We start from the raw sequence: 18,437 nt of genomic DNA on the forward strand, positions 1-18,437 counted from the left end.
AGAAGCTGCAATGACTTCTATCAAAGTTGCATGGTACCAGCTAAATGAAGAGGTTCATTTAGCTGGTAAATGGGGGCAGGCTGGGGGCAGGCTGGGGGTAAATGGGGTTTGTGGGAAATGAGGAAAGAAGGAAATTCAGAGATGTTACACCTGAGTCACATGTAAAATGAAGGAAATATACACAACCAGATCATACTAGGAATAATGACAGGCTGAAAAAGGTGGGAATATGGGGACAAAGTGAAGTTTTCCCTTGATCTGGGCAAATATAGAAAGTGCTAAACAAGAGGAGGAAAGGTTTGAAGAACAATGACATTCAGATAAGGATGAGCTCACACAGAGGTGCTATCTACTTGGTATGATTCACAATCCAAGTTTTCCTTTAGTTCTTTTGAGGAGCACCAAGGTACTTTATTGCCTTTCACCGCTGGCCTTGGCCTTATCTTCAGATATTTAAATTCTGTAGAAACAGAGTGAGAATTCTGATGCGTCTGCTTAATTTAAGGAGAATTCAACTCAAATTGACTGGCAATGATCTTTGCACCTCACTCATCATGCTAATGTGTGAGACTCCATATTAGAGCTGCAAGCCTTTACTGGCAAGCCTGGTCCCAATGTGAACATTGTCCAGGAACAGGCCACACTTAAGGTTGTGTCAGTTATTGATACTTTAAGATAATAAGTGAATGAGTGTTCCGTCACATCCTTATGGGGTAGTTTTGATCATCATCATTACAGAAACCATAATGGGTTTCCAGCAGCTGTCTTTCACTCTTCCACCTTTGTGAGGAACAAAGCCACTTAAATTTGCACAGTGCTTTACAGTTCACAAAATATCTTCATATCTTATCATTTATTATTGTATATCCCCTTTTTTATAGATGAGAAAAAGTATTAAGTAACATCTCCTGGCATCCTCTTCTGTTACCACCCTTGACGAGGAACTCAATTTGAGAGAAATAGGGCATTCTAGTGGGTGGAGCCACTCAAATTTGATAGATGGGCCAGAGGCATCATAGTTCTTTCCCAGGAACATGGTGAGTCAGATCCTATCCCAAGCCACCTCCTCTACCAAGAATGGCAATCTTACACTAAATGATTAGAAAACAAGCCAATAATCCTTTTTTTAAATTAAAAAACAATTTATTGAAAAAGACTAATGCTTTATACAAATTCCCATTATAAAACCCCAAAATATCTATTGGTCTGTTTCCAGGTGTGGTAGAAGAATATAAAAATATTGAAACTGGATAAATTCCATTGTGACAATTTTGTTGGTCATTTTGGGCCATAAAATTTTTTTGTAATGTTCGGTAACTGATATCCACATGGAATTACACTCACACATCATGAAGATCTATGTATGTGGCAAAAGCCATTTATATTTTAATTTCCAAAAGCATATATTCTCAGGTTTGGAAGGCACACTAAAATTTATTAGGTCCAATTCGTCATAAGACACGGTGGCTGACTTTCCTTGTGTAGTTTATTGTGAAGTACCATTTCCAAACTAACTATCCTAGCAGCGTCAGCTGCCAGCTAACAGCAAGAGCTCTGAAGGCATCACTTAACAGATAGCACCTTACGGGTTATTATGATTCAAAAATCTCCCTTGCTGTTGGATTTACCAACACTTAGGCTTTTATTTCTTCCCATTACATCTGTTGAGCCACAAACAGCATTGGACCATACTCACTGCAGAAGATAAGACTTCCTTAGAATCTTATTCGTTTAGTGCGCTCAATTTTATTTCACTGTCTCATCACTTGAGAGACTGGTTAAGGCAAGAAACCCATTTCTTAATTTTTTTTCTTTTCAAACATTTGAAAAGCAACACCAAAACATATGCAGTTAATTCCTCAATTCTTTCCCTTAGTATAGCACTTTTTAAATTAGAAAACCACACTTACATGTATTCTATCTCACTGGATCCCCACAACATCACTGTGAGGTGGGCAGATCAGGAATTACAAACCACCTCTTACAGATGAAGCAATAAGCTTACAGCAGCCAAATGCCTTGCTCAAACACAGACGGTGATTGATAGCACCGAGACTCAAATCCAGGTCTCCAGACACCAGTGCCAACACCCTTTCCATTACATCATCTTGCTCAAGTGAAATAGCATTCTGTACAGACTGGAAAAGTAAGAGCAGTTGTTAAAATGGAACAGAGCACAAACAACACGTCAGACACAGCTGAAAGAATGGAAATGGACTGGTAGAGAGAGGAAGGCACTGAACCACATGAAGGTGTGTGTGTAGGTTTTGTTCAGTGGAAATAGACTGGTAGAGAGAGGAAGGCACTGAACCACATGAAGGTGTGTGCATAGGTTTTGTTCAGTGGAAATAGACTGGTAGAGAGAGGAAGGCACTGAACCACATGAAGGTGTCTGTGTAGGTTTTGTTCAGTGACTTCTTCAGTGACTCAGCCAACTGAGCAAATAAAGACACTACCTAGGCATAGTTCATGTTCAAAGAATGAGAGTAATATAAGCTAATTAATATTCGCACTACCTCTTCTAACTGGTTAAGTATCATTATCTCAATTTGGCAGATAGAAAAAAGAGGTAGAAAGATGAAGTGACTTGCTTACAGCTACAGAGAGAATATTTGTCACCAGATTATCACTCCAGAAAGTCTAGCACTTTGTTCAGACGAACAGACCACACCTTATTAGGAAGATATAAACTACATGAAAATTACATGTGGGAAAACAATACAATTAAGGAATGGGGAACAAAAAGGTAGTTTAGGGGGGATATACAACTATGAATAAGCAGCTTAAAAATTCAATCAATGAAATTGTGTTACAACACCTGGGTGAGCAGCATGCAGCTACTCAATTGGACAAATATTTTCAAAGCAAACAAGAGTGCTATGGGTCAGAGTACAGGGATTGTGTGGGAAGTTCAACAGGAATTTATCACTTTGGTCATGCAGAAAGATTTGCCTCCAAAGATCTGATTTGCAATAAATTCTTATTGGCTTTAGAAACTAAAATGTAGGCTATGAAATGGGTTAGATTCAGGAGATAGAGACCAGTGAAACACAAAACAAATAAGGGCTTAATAACGATGCAAGTGCTATAAGATTATGGTAAAAAATAAAATAAGTATATATGTAAAAGGGCACGCATGAAGAATTGAAAGAATTCATTCTTGGTAAATTAGGCTAGGTCTTGCGGCAAAGGCACTAAAAGCTAATGAAGAAGAGTAAATGATATTTGACTATTATATATGTATATATAGACAAAAAAGAAAATATACCAATAAACATTTTCATCAATGTGGAATTAAATACATTTACCTATTTTAGAGATATTTTAAGTATGCTAGTATCAACATAATGAGAAGAGTATTTTACTGTCTATTTTTAATAGAAAAACATGTATATATACATATCTATATATATTTAAGGAGCACCCCTTCCCCCATTTGAGTATGATTACTCAATGGGAAGCAGTAATACAAATGGGAAAATCTTCCCTCCTGTATTGAGGAAAGAAGATAAAATAAGACTAAGCCATGTCTAGCACTGAGTATTTTTAACACATGGGTTTTTTGTTTGTTTGTTTGTTTGTTTGTTTGTTTTGTAATACCATACTTCAGATTATAATACCCAAAAGTCTAAGGTCCTAACATTAATGATAGTATCTCAATGTCCATTTTCGGTTTGTTCCAACATGATTTTCTCCTTTTGCCTCTGTGTCACACGTAGTCTTTCCCACTGGAAGGTGCAGGTTTTGGATAGGGCCTTGGTGTTGGGTAAGAGGTTGTTTTTCGGGGACAGGAACAGCAAAGTAGGGCACCTCCCAGAAGGCAGAGAGAAGCAGCAGCCCAGCCAGTGAAGAGAGCCTGACCAAATTCATACCTAAAAGGAAAAACCCATGTGCTTGTTAATCAGTGAATTATTTGAATTATTGGCAACTTTTCTAACACAATAAAGGGAAAAAATATCAATACTCATTATATATATTTATTTTCATTGAAAATAACCCCTCGATATCCCTTGGGAAGTACTTTAAGATTTCTGAACGTATACACAAAACAATGTTTATATTGCAATTATTGACAATTTGCAATAGTAGATCAGGAAATAACACATGTAATACCAGGTTAATTACACAAATAATTGCAAAGACTCTTCCATATGTAGGATACTTGTAAAGCATGTTTATATGTTTTAGAAGTAGCATTTGGATCATGGTTCCTAGGCTGAAACTTAGCAAAGGAAGCTTTATCACTAAGTAGTAATCATATTCTATAAAGAAACTGAAGAGCATAATGGAGATAATCAGAGTTTTGAACAGATGATCCATTGATCCCAGGCACCTATATAATCTGAAATCCAAATTTTATGGTTTTGTAAAGAAAAGTTCTAAGCAGTCCATGAACCATTCTGGATTAAGCTGATCCAGGCAGATGTATTAAAGCAGACACTTAGGGTGGGGTATCTGTGAGTGATTATGGACAATACAGAAGAGTAGAGAAGGGTTGGTACTATAAGGCCAAGTCTGAATCCTGATGCAGACTCTCAACTGCTGCAATTCTGGGATAGCAACTTCACCTCTCAGCCTCAGTTTCTCCTCCTCTCAAAGCAGGATAATCCCACCTGCCTCAATAGACTGCTTTTAGGATCACATGCAATAATGTAAATAACAATTGCAAAATGGCTGGCAATTTATAAAGTGCTTTCCTGTGCATTACTGGTGTTATTACCTTGGTGAAGTTTTAGCCTACTGACCTCTAGCAGTTTCTGTTCTTACACTGTAAATCTTATGGGATGGGCTCCAACACAACCATTGCAGGATGTGTTCTCCCATATGTGGGTGATTATATAAAAAGAAACACATCTTATCTCTTCAAACACTGAGGTTTTTCATCCATTCATCTAAGCACTCAACAAACAATAATTATTTTTTAACATCCTGACTGAATGTAGTTATTAGGTGTTAAAGATGTGAAGACAGTGAGATGAAGAGCCTCATCTCTGATTAAAGATTGTTGTTACACGAGAGTTAAGAATCAGCTCAACTTGCACAACTTGCAGTATTAAGAAAGATGACCTTTGTAATTTACAGTTTATTTAATTTACAGTTTATTGTAAATTTCACAATTTACAGTTGTGAAAGAACAAAAAATTTCAAGGTGGTATCTGAACATACTAAAAACATACATCATAGCTCTATGTGTAAAAATGAACTGTTGGGAATGAAGTATTATTCATTAACCCCTATAGAAGTACAATTTTTCTCAATCAATCATAAACTGTGCATTAGTTACAAATAATCATAGGTAGGTGTTGTAAACATCAGAATACACTTCAAAAAGGAAATTTCAAATATATTAACATCTTTATTAATACTTGAAAAAAGGAAAAAAGAAGTCCAGTATACAGTTGAAAAGTATAGAGCTTGAAACTTTCCTACTTTGGAAGGTATTTTGTCATCAATACAGGGTGTTAAAGCAATTATCAAACTCATTTTAACATAAGTCAGAGATCATTTAAATTGTTTGTAGGTTTGACATAAAATTCTTGAAAGCCAATCTGGGAAAAGATGGCACTAGCAGGACTTTGTAGAATATAAAAGGGGCATTTTCTCAGAAAACAAACTATTTTACGCACGAATAGCATTACCTGGCATTGACTGGTGTCATGGGGTCATAGAATTCTTGAACGATTCTATTGCCATACCATGCTGTGGCAACTAAAATAGCCAGACCTACAGAAATTCAGAACAAAAGACTGTTAATCACCATGGAACACTGAGCCTAAATACACAGCCTGTTAAACCAAAACATATTTTGCAAGAATTAAATCTCATCAATAGTGTTGACATTTTTATTTTGGTATTAGGGAGATTAGAAGTCCAGATATGATTTATTCCAAGTATCTATTAAAATATAAAAAATACTAGGTTGGCATTAGACAAAATTTATACTTTTTTATGATATCTTGGCACAAATAATCCTTTTTTGGAAACAATTAGGCAGGTGTATGTTGTACAAAATCTCTTTTGAATATGCTGTTATACATTAGGGTACTAAACTACATTTGATAAAACTATTGTCATTATTAGTACAGACAGAATTACTTGCAAAAGGGGAAGATGAAAACTCTTCTATGTTCTTGATCAAACTCAAAATTTACATTTCTGCAGAGTCAAAAGGAATGCAAGCAGCTAGATAGCAGTGAGATTAGGACATGTCTCAGAATGGACCAGAATACCTGCATTACTACTGCCCCGTTGGCCAAGGGAATACCTGACATAGGTATAGATTGACCTGAGATTTGTTGAGGGTGCCACATTGGATCAATTTATGCAACCCAATCTCCATTTCCCATGGCATTTTATATTCAATGATAGCAGAGAAATCATTTAGTCAAAATCATTCACTTAATCATGTATAAGATGTACGAAATACCTCATTTTTTCTTATCAAAAAAGTTAAATAACTTTTTTGTAGTAATTCTAAGCATTCATCAATACAGATGGATTAGATGTTTCTGTGCTACTCTCTCTCTCCAACCAAAAACATGGTCCAATGTAATTGCCTCCAGATGTGACAGAAAACACTATTGCTTTTGGCTGCTCAAATAGACCATGCGAATGGTCTTGAACTTGTGACGCTTAACTGCTAAGAGAAGTCCCTGAAACTGGAATAGGAGTGATGTAGTCACCTGTGGGAGTTACAAGAAGGCAAGCAAAGGAATAATGCAATGCATTTCATCCTCGGCACCTCCCAAGCACTTCATACACTTCACGCCAGCGATGGCCACAAAGATTACTATTCACAGCCTTTGATATAAGATTAAATTATTGGGAATAAAACACTATCCATGCCTTTTCAGACAGGAGTCAATTTGTATTTGGGTAAACTGAGAGACTGGTCATTTTAAACTAACCATATCTTCCTCAGTTACTGGTTAAACTGACATATTATACTGGAGCAAAAGCCCCTACAAGTCTTCTGTCAAAAAGAAAATAAGAAAATAAAGTCTCTTCTAGTTTTTTCTATTAGTAGATTTATATCATTAATTATATCTGTTATTTAAAAAAATATATACTATAATATACTACATATATGCATATAATACCTAATATAGAGAACATACAGTAGTCTATTATTATAGCTGTATAATATATATGGAGATTATATACATATTACAGTGTATAGATATAAAGATATATATACACACAGAGAGAGTGTATATGTATGTACATATACACACACGTAAATATACATACACTATAATTTTTTAAATAAGCATTATTATAAAGCTTTGAAATAATGCTGTCCATATTTTCTGACTTTGATTTTCTTAAATGACACATAATGTAACTTATCAATCAACACTTGAATTAAAAAACAGATATTTATTTTCTTTCTTTTTTTTTTTTGAGACAGAGTCTTCTGTTGCTTAGGCTGGAGTGCAGTGGCGTGATCTTGGCTCCCGAGTTGAGGTGACTCTCATGCCTCAGCCTCTGGAGTATATGGGATTACAGGCGTGCACCACCACACCCAGCTAATTTTTGTATTTTCAGTAGAGACAGAGTTTCACCATGTTGGCCAGGCTGGTCTTGAACTCCCGACCTCAGGTGATCCACCCTCCTCAGCCTCCAAAAGTGCTGGGATTACAGGCGTGAACCATCACACCTGGCCTAAAAAACACATATTTATTTTCAATGGAAAATATAATATCATTATTTTACCAAAAAAATTTAAAGGTATTTCTGTATTTTTTTTTTCCTAACTGCTTTAAACTGACCATTCCAACAGGCCACCTCTACTCCAGTTGGCCTTTCTTTTCATTGATCTATGGACACATCCTGTTTATTCTCGAATTAGATCTTCCCAGCTGGAATGCTGTCCTTATTTTTCTCCAATAATTCCAATCCTTCCATCCCTCACAGACCCCAAGGGTTCACATATTCTTGTGTTTTCTCTCACTACTCTCCATCTTTTCCACAGAGTATCTGTGTAGACACCATAGGAATTTTCTGAATTACATGAACTTCCTCCTTAGTGTTTGCTAAATAGTGAACAACTTTCTTCACTGGAAGAGACTGGTTCTAACAAACCATTTGCCACTTGAAACTTCAACCAATAGACCTGTCAGATGTGAGTAGAGCTCTCACATTTTCATTTAGTTTGTATTTGAGAACATGAAAGTCAACTGGACTTCAGGTCTATGTTTGCAGTTTGCCTTAGAGACTGAAATCAAGTGTAACGAATCCAACGTAATAGATTTCAAATCATACCAGGAACAGGTTAGTAAGATGAAAGGGGGGCACAGCCTCTATTACCTGCAAGAAGAAATATCACACCCCCAATGACAGCCATCCTCATCTTCTGCACCTCATCGTCTTCCAAGCACTTCATACACTTCATGCCAACGGTGGCCACAAAGATTGCTATCACTCCCAGGAGGATGCCAACCACCATCAAGGCACGGGTTGCTTGCAATGTGCCTGGCAGAAAACATTTTAAAACATGTAAAAATACGCTTGGACCAACAAGAGAAAAATGGAAGAAGACCAAGTATATGTCACTGTTTTATGGAAGAGAGAAAACTGGACTAGGAATCTAGAGACCCCAGTCATACTGATGTTTCCACTGGTAACCCAACATACAGTATCTTCTCCAGAAAAACAAATGCCGGGCTGGATGATGAAAAAGAGATCCCTCCACTCCAACATCTTATGTTTTCAACATTAAATTCAAAATCAACTGGAAAAATAATTAATGATCTAATTGAATAGGGTTAGCTGAACTAATACATACTTATTTTTTACTAAGGGATTTTAATCCTTGCTAAGATAATTTCAATTTTAAGTAACAATCATATATACTATCCTGGATGTTAACTATTTGTAATCAAAATGGTTTATAGTATAGCTTTGATATTAGTAACCAGCTTTACACCTCGATCAGCAAGCTTCAGAAAAACTGGATGAATTGGAAGATAAAAATAAATGTTTTATAGATTATCATGGCTGGATAAGCAGCATTTGTATCTCCAGTGATGTGAATAGGAGGAGTAGGGGAGAATATAGAAGTCATTTTCTTAAAACTAAACAAAATAACCTTTGAGATGTTACCTTGGAACATAGTAGTAGATTCATATTCAAAGACATCACTAGTTTTTAAAACTATTTAAGCTGTCATGTTGTAAAATAGCACACACGATAATTCAATGTAGTGTTTCTCAGGATTCCATTTTTTCTAATTTTCCATTATTATTTTTGGTGTACTAACTCATGATCAAATAAACAGGGCCAAGTTTGAGAGATTATCAATATGTTTCTTACAGAGTAAAAGCTTGATGCCATCATTGTGGCATAAAGGCACAGACTTTTAATTATGAACTGAAACTATGCTCGTTAGAAGATTTTGTTTAAATTCTAGATTTATGTCCTCCTTTAATTAAAGATCACTATACCACTGACAGTGATAATATGCGACAAGTACCTTTTGCATATGTAAGTATTTTTTAGCTTTAACAAACTATGCTATCTTGAGCAAGAAACTTAGTATTGTTTGGAATAATATTTCAATTATATAAGTAAAATGTAAATTATATCTTTATCCAGTGGATTGGAACAATTGACTCCTTCGTGGTCTTTAAAAGTGGCTGAGATGTTGGAAAGGTTTTGTATCTCAGGATCTAATTAGGCCTAGGCTTAGCCTTAATATCGTCAAGATTGAGAACTTAGGTTACCAATCATAATTGAAGCTAAATATTTCTAAAACTTCATTAAATCTTGATTTATTGATTTTCTGTCTTTGCTATAACCAGACAATCTATGATAAAATTATAGTAATCTCTTTCTTTTTCTTTTTTCTTTTTTTGAGACAGGGTCTCGCTCTGTTGCCCAGGCTGGAGTGCAGCGGTGCAATCTCGGCTCACTGCGACCTCTGCCTCCGGGGCTCAAGTGATTCTCATCTCACAGCCTCCTGAGTAGACGGGACCTCAGGTACGAGCCACCATGCCTGGCTAATTTTTTTTTTTTTTGGTATTTTAGTAGAGATAGGTTTCACCATGTTGCCCAGGATGGTCTTGAACTCCTGAGTTCAGGTGGTCCGCCCACCTTGGCCTCCCAAAGTTCTGGGATTACAGGCATGAACCACCGCGCCTGGCCATAATCTCTTTCTAAGAAGTATCAAAGGTATTGTTTACACTATTTGAGAGATAGTTTGGAAGCCAAGGTAAAGTTTTACTTGATTTCATTTAAAAATAAAAAAGAGACTTCCTGATTCCCCTCACACATTGACCTCCTCATAAGCACGTATGGGCACACAGGCACACTGACCCACACACTTATCTCAAGATTCCAGGTGTCAGAGGAACTGCTGGATCAAAGCACATGTTCCACGGGCCACAGGTTTACCAGGAAGGAACTGAAGCTGCTTGTAAGGTTATTACACAACTTCTTCCTTGGAATCACAAGCCATACTGTGGTATGAAGAGGAAAGTACCAAGGACTCCACGGTTAAGGTATGTCCTCTTTCTGATGGATGGTTTTTGCAAAGGCTGTCATTATTGGAAAATAACAAATAAAATAACTAAACCCATACGTAACACAGATTTCAGACGTGGTCCTAAGATTACACTTGGAAGGAAAGTATTTCAGGCAGAGATATGCTGGAAGAGGAGATGGTGAAAGTAACAAAGATGATCCATGTCTGGAGGATAGGGAAACCACATATCTCAGTTTGCCTGGAACAGTCCTAGCTTTAAAGTCCTACATCCTTAGAAGGCCCTCAATCCTGAAGAAATTGGGAGAGCTGGTCACCCTAATGTAGGATGATAGGATGTGCAAAGTAAAACGAAATTTAGCAAGGTGGGCAGAAGGCATATGTCATGCAGAGCTTTGCAAATTAGGGTAAGAAGATGGATTCTATTCTAAGTATAATCAGAAGTCATATGATTATCTTGAGAAACGGGCGACATGATTTTTACTGTCAGCATAGAGATCACACAATCAATAAATATTTCTATGACAGTACTTCAAGCATCTATAGCGTCTTACATTTCACAGCCTCCTCCATTTTATTTTTTCATAAATACTCTCTTTCAACCTTTTATTAATCATTTTAGAAGTTTTCTCTGATCTTGCTCCAAGTTTTTCTCTTTGTCCAAGTTGTGGGGCCCCAAACTGGACTCAGTTTATATAATAATCACACTGATCTTTTCTTCAAGTAAAAACAGAAGGTCACTCGCCCAGCAGGTCTGAGCACTTAGATCACAGGGTAGTCTTCAAGAGAAGTCTAACTGGGCATCAATCTCATGAGTCAGACTGTGTAAAACCCCTGATCTCCCAGGCAAGGCACACACGTGCATCAACTACTCCAGGGCCCTTACTGCACCTACCTGGAATGATCTAATATTCACATTTTTAATCTCTAAGATTAAGTTCTCAAAGAAAACACATTTGATTCATGTCAAATCTATCTTGCCACTTCATCTGCAAAGTGTTCTTTCCAAGGGGCTGGGGACTGATATTCTGCTCTATGATTGCTAACAAACCTATCAGGTTTCCTTTCTCTATAGGATAATATATTATTTGCATAATACACAAAAAGTAATGGAGAAAATGGCAAACACAATATTTAAAAATTGCATAAACCATAGAAATGAGATCCTGCTTTGTTTTTTAAACTGTCATTTTGCAAAGTAATATTTTCACTTACATCCTGGCAACTATTGACTTATAAAATGTATTTGTATGTTCCAATATTAGATTTGCATCAAATCCAAAATCTTAGTTTGCTTCATTGGAGACATTTGGATAAATTCTTAAGTATAGTGATATGTGAGGAAAATGCAAAAATAATATACACATGCAGTCACGCACAAAACGCTGAGAATTAAAACAGCATGAAAACTCACAAGCAAGGCATAGGTAATGATAGACTACAAGTCAAAGTAAGCAACTATTGTGTTACAAGTTACAAGTGTTTTATGTGCAGATCAAATCTAAATTGCACAGTTTTAAGCTGGAACCAGATGAATACCTTCACATCATAGAAGTGTTTTAAATCAGAGTTGTACAGTATGTAATTGTGAAGTCCCGCATGATTTGAGTCAGATATTTATTCCTATTTCCATCTAAAGCACCAAGCACAGTACTTGAAAAGTCACATGGATTTATCAAATTTCAATAAATTTAAACTAGAACATGTCTTTATCCTTTAAAAAACTGTACCAATATGATAGGTAAAAATACTTATTCTCTTGTGTTTAGCTTAATTTTTGAAATAATACTGAGAAACACCTCCCTTAAGAGCCTGGTATGCTAAAATCTTACTACTAAAAGCCAGACTTAGCTTAGGTCACTAAAAACTAGAAACTCATGCAGATAATACAAATTGTACTTTTTGCTTATTTTGATCTATTTTTTAAAGTATGTATCTAATGAGCTTCAAAGCTGAAGTTTTGTTTTGTTTTGCCCTAATGGAATGATGAGCGGCAGAGCAGAGAAGTTAAAAGGGATGTTTGAAAGCTATAAAACAACATTTTGGATGAGATAGATGTAGTATAGCCTTGCAATATTAACTTTGAATTGGTCTGATTAGAACAAACCTAGGAACAAACATATTCCTTTTCTCACCTCTTAAATTTGCAGCTAACTCTGCAATATTATGACCACTGACTAAAGTTGTCTATGGAGAACCTGGTTAGCAAACATGAAAAAAATTACACTATTTTTTCTCATCATTATTCAGCAGTAAACAGAGAAGGCAGTCTTTTAATTATATTTAGCTAGACTGACAATCTTGAGATTAAAGACCCCCTAAGGAGTTCTCATCATTTTCAACCTGAAAGTATAATTAAAAGTAAATACTTACAAAGATCTCCACTTATAAGACAAGAAGTGAGTTGGAAGTTACTGACCTACTACAGTTAGGTTCGTCAACAAATGTGTAGAAAGACAGACATAAATGGAATTTTCTAGAGCTTTAAAGTCTTGCTACACAAGCAGCAGAATCTACTATCAATACCAGACATTGCTGATGCTATTTTCTAGCCATATTACCTTAGGTTCTATATATCATAAACAAAATACAGTCGTCTCTTGGTATACAGGGGTGACTGGTTCCAGGACCACCCACAGGTAACTAAATCTGCACATGCTCAAGTCCTACAGTTGATCCTGTGGAAGCCTTGTATACAGAAAGTCAACCCTCCCTACATGCAGGCTTCGGACCCTCAGATACTGTACTCTTGATCGGTATTGGTTGAAAGAAATCCACCTATAAGTGGACCCTTGCCGTTCAAACCTGTGTTGTTCAAATGTTGACTGCAGATTCCAATTCTACCTCTATTCCCCCATAGTCTCCCTTTGCATCTGTAGTTGCTTAATAAGTATTAAGTGAATAAATGAACTGATGATTGGGTGACTAGAACAAAAATACTGTACTTTCTTCTCCCCTGCAGTTAAATGAGCTCAACACAGACTGTCACAGAAGTGTACTCCCCTGGCTTTTCCACATATTAAATCTTTTACTTTTACTGAAGTTCAAAGTTTCATAAAAGTCCTGATCGTTAGCATTTCCCTCTTATTGGTGCATGAGGTGGTGGTCACCAGATGTGACCTCAGAACATAAGCAAAATCACGAGTGAAAATGATCCTGGATGAGGCAGGATGTACCACTTTTCAGGATGTCCTCAGAAGTTTTGCTACCTTTCTTGTTTGTGTGTTTCCTCAAGAAATTTTCTCAGAATTAAGTTGATGCCTCTATATTACCTCCACTACATTTCCTTAATCACTCCAATTAAGGAAACCTAAGCTATGTGACTTGCCTCTTCCACTTCAATCACTGAAGTAATAACAAAGAATGCTGGCACTGGAAGGAATCTTAGAACTCATCTTAGCTGCACCATCCTTAGCAGCAAGAATAGGGCCTGGCTTGCATCTGTTGAATGGATAAATGAATCATAGATTCATCTCCCCATTCCTCCCACTCTGCCCTATTTTATAAGTGGGGTAACTACTTTAAACCAGGGAGATCAAGTGGTTCACCATTATACACTTGGCTACTTAGTGCCAAACCACAGTAAGAATAGAGAACTTCTGATCTCAAGCCTGGATTTTTGCTTCAACTTCCATTATTCTTAGAGTCAGAACTAATTTATGAAGTATATCTGAACACCAGTGGCCTTTCGAGTACCCTCGGTTCAGCAGGCATAAAGCATCTGGAGAAGCATAAATAGGTGCCCTCCTCTCCACTTAGGCTTCAAAGACTGTCCAAGTCAGTGATTTTGTCTCTGATTGAGCCTGACATCATGGTGAGAGTTCTGGGAAACCTCACAGCCACCAATACTCATTAAGCACACCTACACACATGTGGATTCATGCAAAGCAAGTTAAACAGGCTAGAGGAGCTTATAAACAAATTACAGAATCTCAGCGTTCGGTGAGATTGAGAGAGAGTCTAGCCTAACCTCCCATTTGTCTGGTGCTTGGATCTTCCCTACAACATTCCTTCAAAATGCTTATTTATTCTCTGCTTGCACACCTCCCACCATGCAGCCTCCTACAGCAACCCAATCTTTGGACAGCTCTAGCTATTAAAGTCAAGTAAGAAGAAGCAATTAATCAAGCACATAAAATTGGCGCTAGCTTCCTAAAAGTTTGAGAATTAGATGAAAACAAGGCAAGAGGTACAGGTGAATCAAGAAAAGTCTACTGCAACTGTATCTGGCACCTTTTGTATATTCCAACTTTCAGCTACAAGAATGCCCAGGGTCAATAAAATCACATACTTTGGATGAAATGGAAATTGTATCAGCCATTGTAAAACTACAATTCACAATGTGACATTTGTTTCCCCAGGAAGTTCCTCAGTTACATTTTCATAAACTGCTTGGCAAGAACTACCTAAAAGAAGAAGCCTTGCTGTATCTCATTTTGTATTTACTGTATACACTATTAGCACACTGTATTCCTTCAGATACTTTATGAAGGTCATATGCTTTTTACCACCTACCCTACATAAAGCAGGGAAACGAGATTTTAATACTTCCAGTGCTAAAGCCTTGGCAAAGCCCTGCATCTGGACTCGAAGACATCAAGTGTGCTCTACTGGGAAAGACAGCAAGGTACAATTTCAGGAAACCCACAGCTAAGCCTTTCACCTAAACACACTTAATGAAATGCAGCTTTTTTTTATGAGGGATACTGCTTAAATATACACACATAACCCTTTTCATCTCTACATGTAACAAAACTGTACCAAAACCAGCCAATGAATCACCATCCCAGATCTCTACAGCTGGTGGGCGCAAACACCACTACTCAGGCAGAGAAATGAAGTAAGGTTTCCTGGGCTCCATCCAAAAGCATCCCGTGAGTCATGGCAGGTTCGAAGAGAAAACCTGTGAGTCAAGGGTCCCTCTTCTGAGAATGGGTTTTGAAAGAAAGGCCTAAGCCACACCTTGGATAAACTACGGCTTTAAGTAAAACAAAAGTGGATTCTCATCTGGAGTTTTAAAAAAATAGGAAGACATCTCTAAAGTGTGTGGGGGGTGGTAGGTATTTAGTCCTTTCACCCCAGTTTTAAAAACTGTAATAACTACATTAACCAAAAAATGAAAGTAAAACATTTTAACACATTATCATGTGTAAGGACGATCCATTTGAGTATTTACAACATGGATCAATCTGATTTTATTTGGTCATTTCAGGAAGTTAAAAGAAAACCTATTTAACGATGTTGAAAAGGAACTATTTTGATCAGAGGAATAAAACTGACAGTGAGACCTCTCTGGAATTGTCCTTAGAAACCTCCAGCTGCCAATTTCTTAACGTGGTACCTAAAATGCCTGACAGTTTCCTTAAATATATTTACCTTTCCATGGAGAAATTCAATAATTATTACTAAATTTTTCACTTTATAAGTACAAATATAACCCCTGAGGGCAATGAGCAACACATAATTACTAAACTTATGGATTGATTTTGGTGTAAAGAAGTCCTAATATGAGAACCTTCAAAAGCTGAAATAATAACACTCAAAACAGCCATGCACATTGACTGAGCAAATGCCAGAGGTATTCAAGGTGTTCAAACAGATTTGGAAGAGCTTTAATAACTCTAAACTATATGGCTTTTGATATACACTATTAAAAGTTGTCCTTTGATATGAGGTAGACAAAACAAGTTAAGTAAACTTGAACAATGCCAACACTTTTCACCCTTAGCACACAGTGGGGGCCAGTGGGCAGTCATGTTTATCTAGGCAACGACTAAGGGACCTTTTCTTCAAGTGAATTAAAGGGCATAACAGACACATGATATAAGACAATTAATGTGATTTCTCAAGGAAGATACTCCAGCCGTGAATCATTATTATCTAAGTAAATGGGAATTTAATGACTTTTCTGACAAGGCACTCGAAACCTTTAATTTAAAAAAAAGTAAAAAAATTATCCTATTATCCTTCTTCCCACCATCCTTAGAAATATGTCTCTCTATACAATCCTTTCCAACGTTACAAGGGGGTCACTGAACATCCATTACACAGAAATTCCTTCGTGGAAGATGGAAACCTAAGGAAGACCCACCTCTTCTTTCTCTCTCACTGCCTTCCACTCCCAGCTGACCTCTGATTTCATCAGCTGTGACTATTTTGCTGCATTTCCCTTCAGTGCCTTTACTTTTTCCTTTGTATTATGTTGGGCAGGTTATTTAGAACCTTTCTTGTCCGCCTTTCCCCACCTGCCAGCAACCTTCTCTTTCCAAGATAGCACTACACCATCAGCCTCTACAGAAGATCTTGGGTCTGAAAATTAAAACTTTGGGGGAATCTCAAGTGGCTTCTCCAAAGAGTCTTGCAAGAGGCCTCCCTGCACTAACTGGATCTTAAAAATTACAGGAATCAATCTCAAGCATAAGCAGAAGACACTTAGATAGGACATTTCCAGTAGGAATGTAAATTTTACTACGAAAAATCATAGTAAAGGTTAAAAAGATTATATCTAATACTTGAGGATTATTTATTTAAGCGTGCACACTTGAGAAGTTACCAGGCTTCAAACTTTTTAAGTCATCCCATTTTCTTGTCTGAACCCTAGCAATCCTCAATTTACCCCAAATCTCAGAATGCCTAGGAGAGGTCTAAGAGCTCAAGTTCAAGTTTGGCCTTCACTCCCTCAACTCGACCCACCAGCATAGGAATTTAGGAATGAAGCCACACCTAGAGTGGCAGAAGTGTCACCCAGGGAGTTAGAGGCAAAACTAGAGCTTATGCCTGGGCGTCCCTTTTCTCAAACCAGGATTCTCTTCATTTCCTTATGACAGAGCACATGATCAGAAGACTTGATCAACTGAAGACTGATAACCATGGAATCACACAACAGTATGAGCCCATAAGGGAGCTGCAGGGGGACTGGGGCCTCTGGACGGCGGCTGTGAGGTGGGGGTGCACTCACTGCTCAGATTCAGCAAGGAGTCAAAGACTTTGCACTGGATCTGCCCGGTGCTCTGCGACACGCAGGACATCCACAGCCCCTCGTACATGGCCTGGGCGGTCACGATGTTGTCGCCGGCATAGGAGTAAATCCTCCACTGGGGCAGGGCAGTGCTGACGATGGCGCCGATCCATCCCAGGAAGGCGAGAATGAAGCCCAACAGCTGCAGCCCCGCATTGGCCATGACTCGCTCGGGCGCCCGCGCTGGCTCGGGGGTGGCAGGTGCAGAAGGGGTAGAGTTTGCAGGTGCGCAACCCGGACTCTCGAAGGTGGCTGGGCCCCGCGGAGGAAGTTAAGGCTGGGAGCCCTGCTCGCTGCGCCGCCGCTGGAGAAGCTCTGGGTCGGGATTGGGGTCCGGGCCCGGGGCGGCGCTGGAGTCTGGATACTAGAAGCTGCGGTTGCTCCCAGGCTCAGGAACTGAGACGCCGAACCGCTGGGCGCCGCGATTTAAAGCAGCTCCGCCCGCCTCAGCCCCGGCAGCCGGGGAGCGCCCCCTGGCGGTTTCAGGACGGCTCACCGAGAGGGCGCCGGGAGCGCCCGGTTGGGGAACGCGCGGTTGGCGGCGTGGGGACCACCCCGCAGGACCAGGCACCAGAGCTGCGTCCCTGCTCGTTTTCTCTCGTGGATCTTCTCGCTCCTGTGAGGCGTTTCATTCATTCATTCACTCCAATTATCCAAAAATTACTATGCCCTGTACCTGTAAATCCTAACAACAAAGATGAAAAAATGATCCCTCAAGAGCTGCAGTTTTCGGTTTAATATTTTTTCCCCAATATCTTATTAAAAGGCATTTCTACCCAACTCCGCATCTCCTCCCCCATCACACACATTTCTCTCTCCTTTGCTTAGCTTCCTCGCCCTTCTTTCCTCTCTCTGCTCTCTTCTGTCAAGGTCGTTCCATCACTTCTCTCTGCAAGAGCCCTCAGAGATCTTTACACTCTACGGATGGGGAAACAC

At 38.3% G+C, this 18,437-nt stretch overlaps 1 protein-coding gene across 1 annotated transcript; it reads right to left on the reverse strand.

The window, feature by feature from the left end:
* Positions 1-1,120: 1,120 nt before the first annotated feature.
* CLDN1 (claudin 1) lies at positions 1,121-17,904 on the reverse strand. The gene is made up of 4 exons (XM_003256653.3): positions 17,442-17,904; positions 8,311-8,475; positions 5,640-5,724; positions 1,121-3,872 (listed from the first exon to the last, which is right to left on the reverse strand). The coding sequence occupies exons 1-4, from the start codon at positions 17,662-17,664 to the stop codon at positions 3,710-3,712; spliced, it is 636 nt and encodes a 211-aa protein (XP_003256701.1). The 5' UTR covers positions 17,665-17,904; the 3' UTR covers positions 1,121-3,709.
* Positions 17,905-18,437: the final 533 nt, after the last annotated feature.

The sequence above is a fragment of the Nomascus leucogenys genome, chromosome 11 (genome assembly GCF_006542625.1).
Source record: "Nomascus leucogenys isolate Asia chromosome 11, Asia_NLE_v1, whole genome shotgun sequence".
In the NCBI taxonomy this organism is placed as follows: domain Eukaryota; kingdom Metazoa; phylum Chordata; class Mammalia; order Primates; family Hylobatidae; genus Nomascus; species Nomascus leucogenys.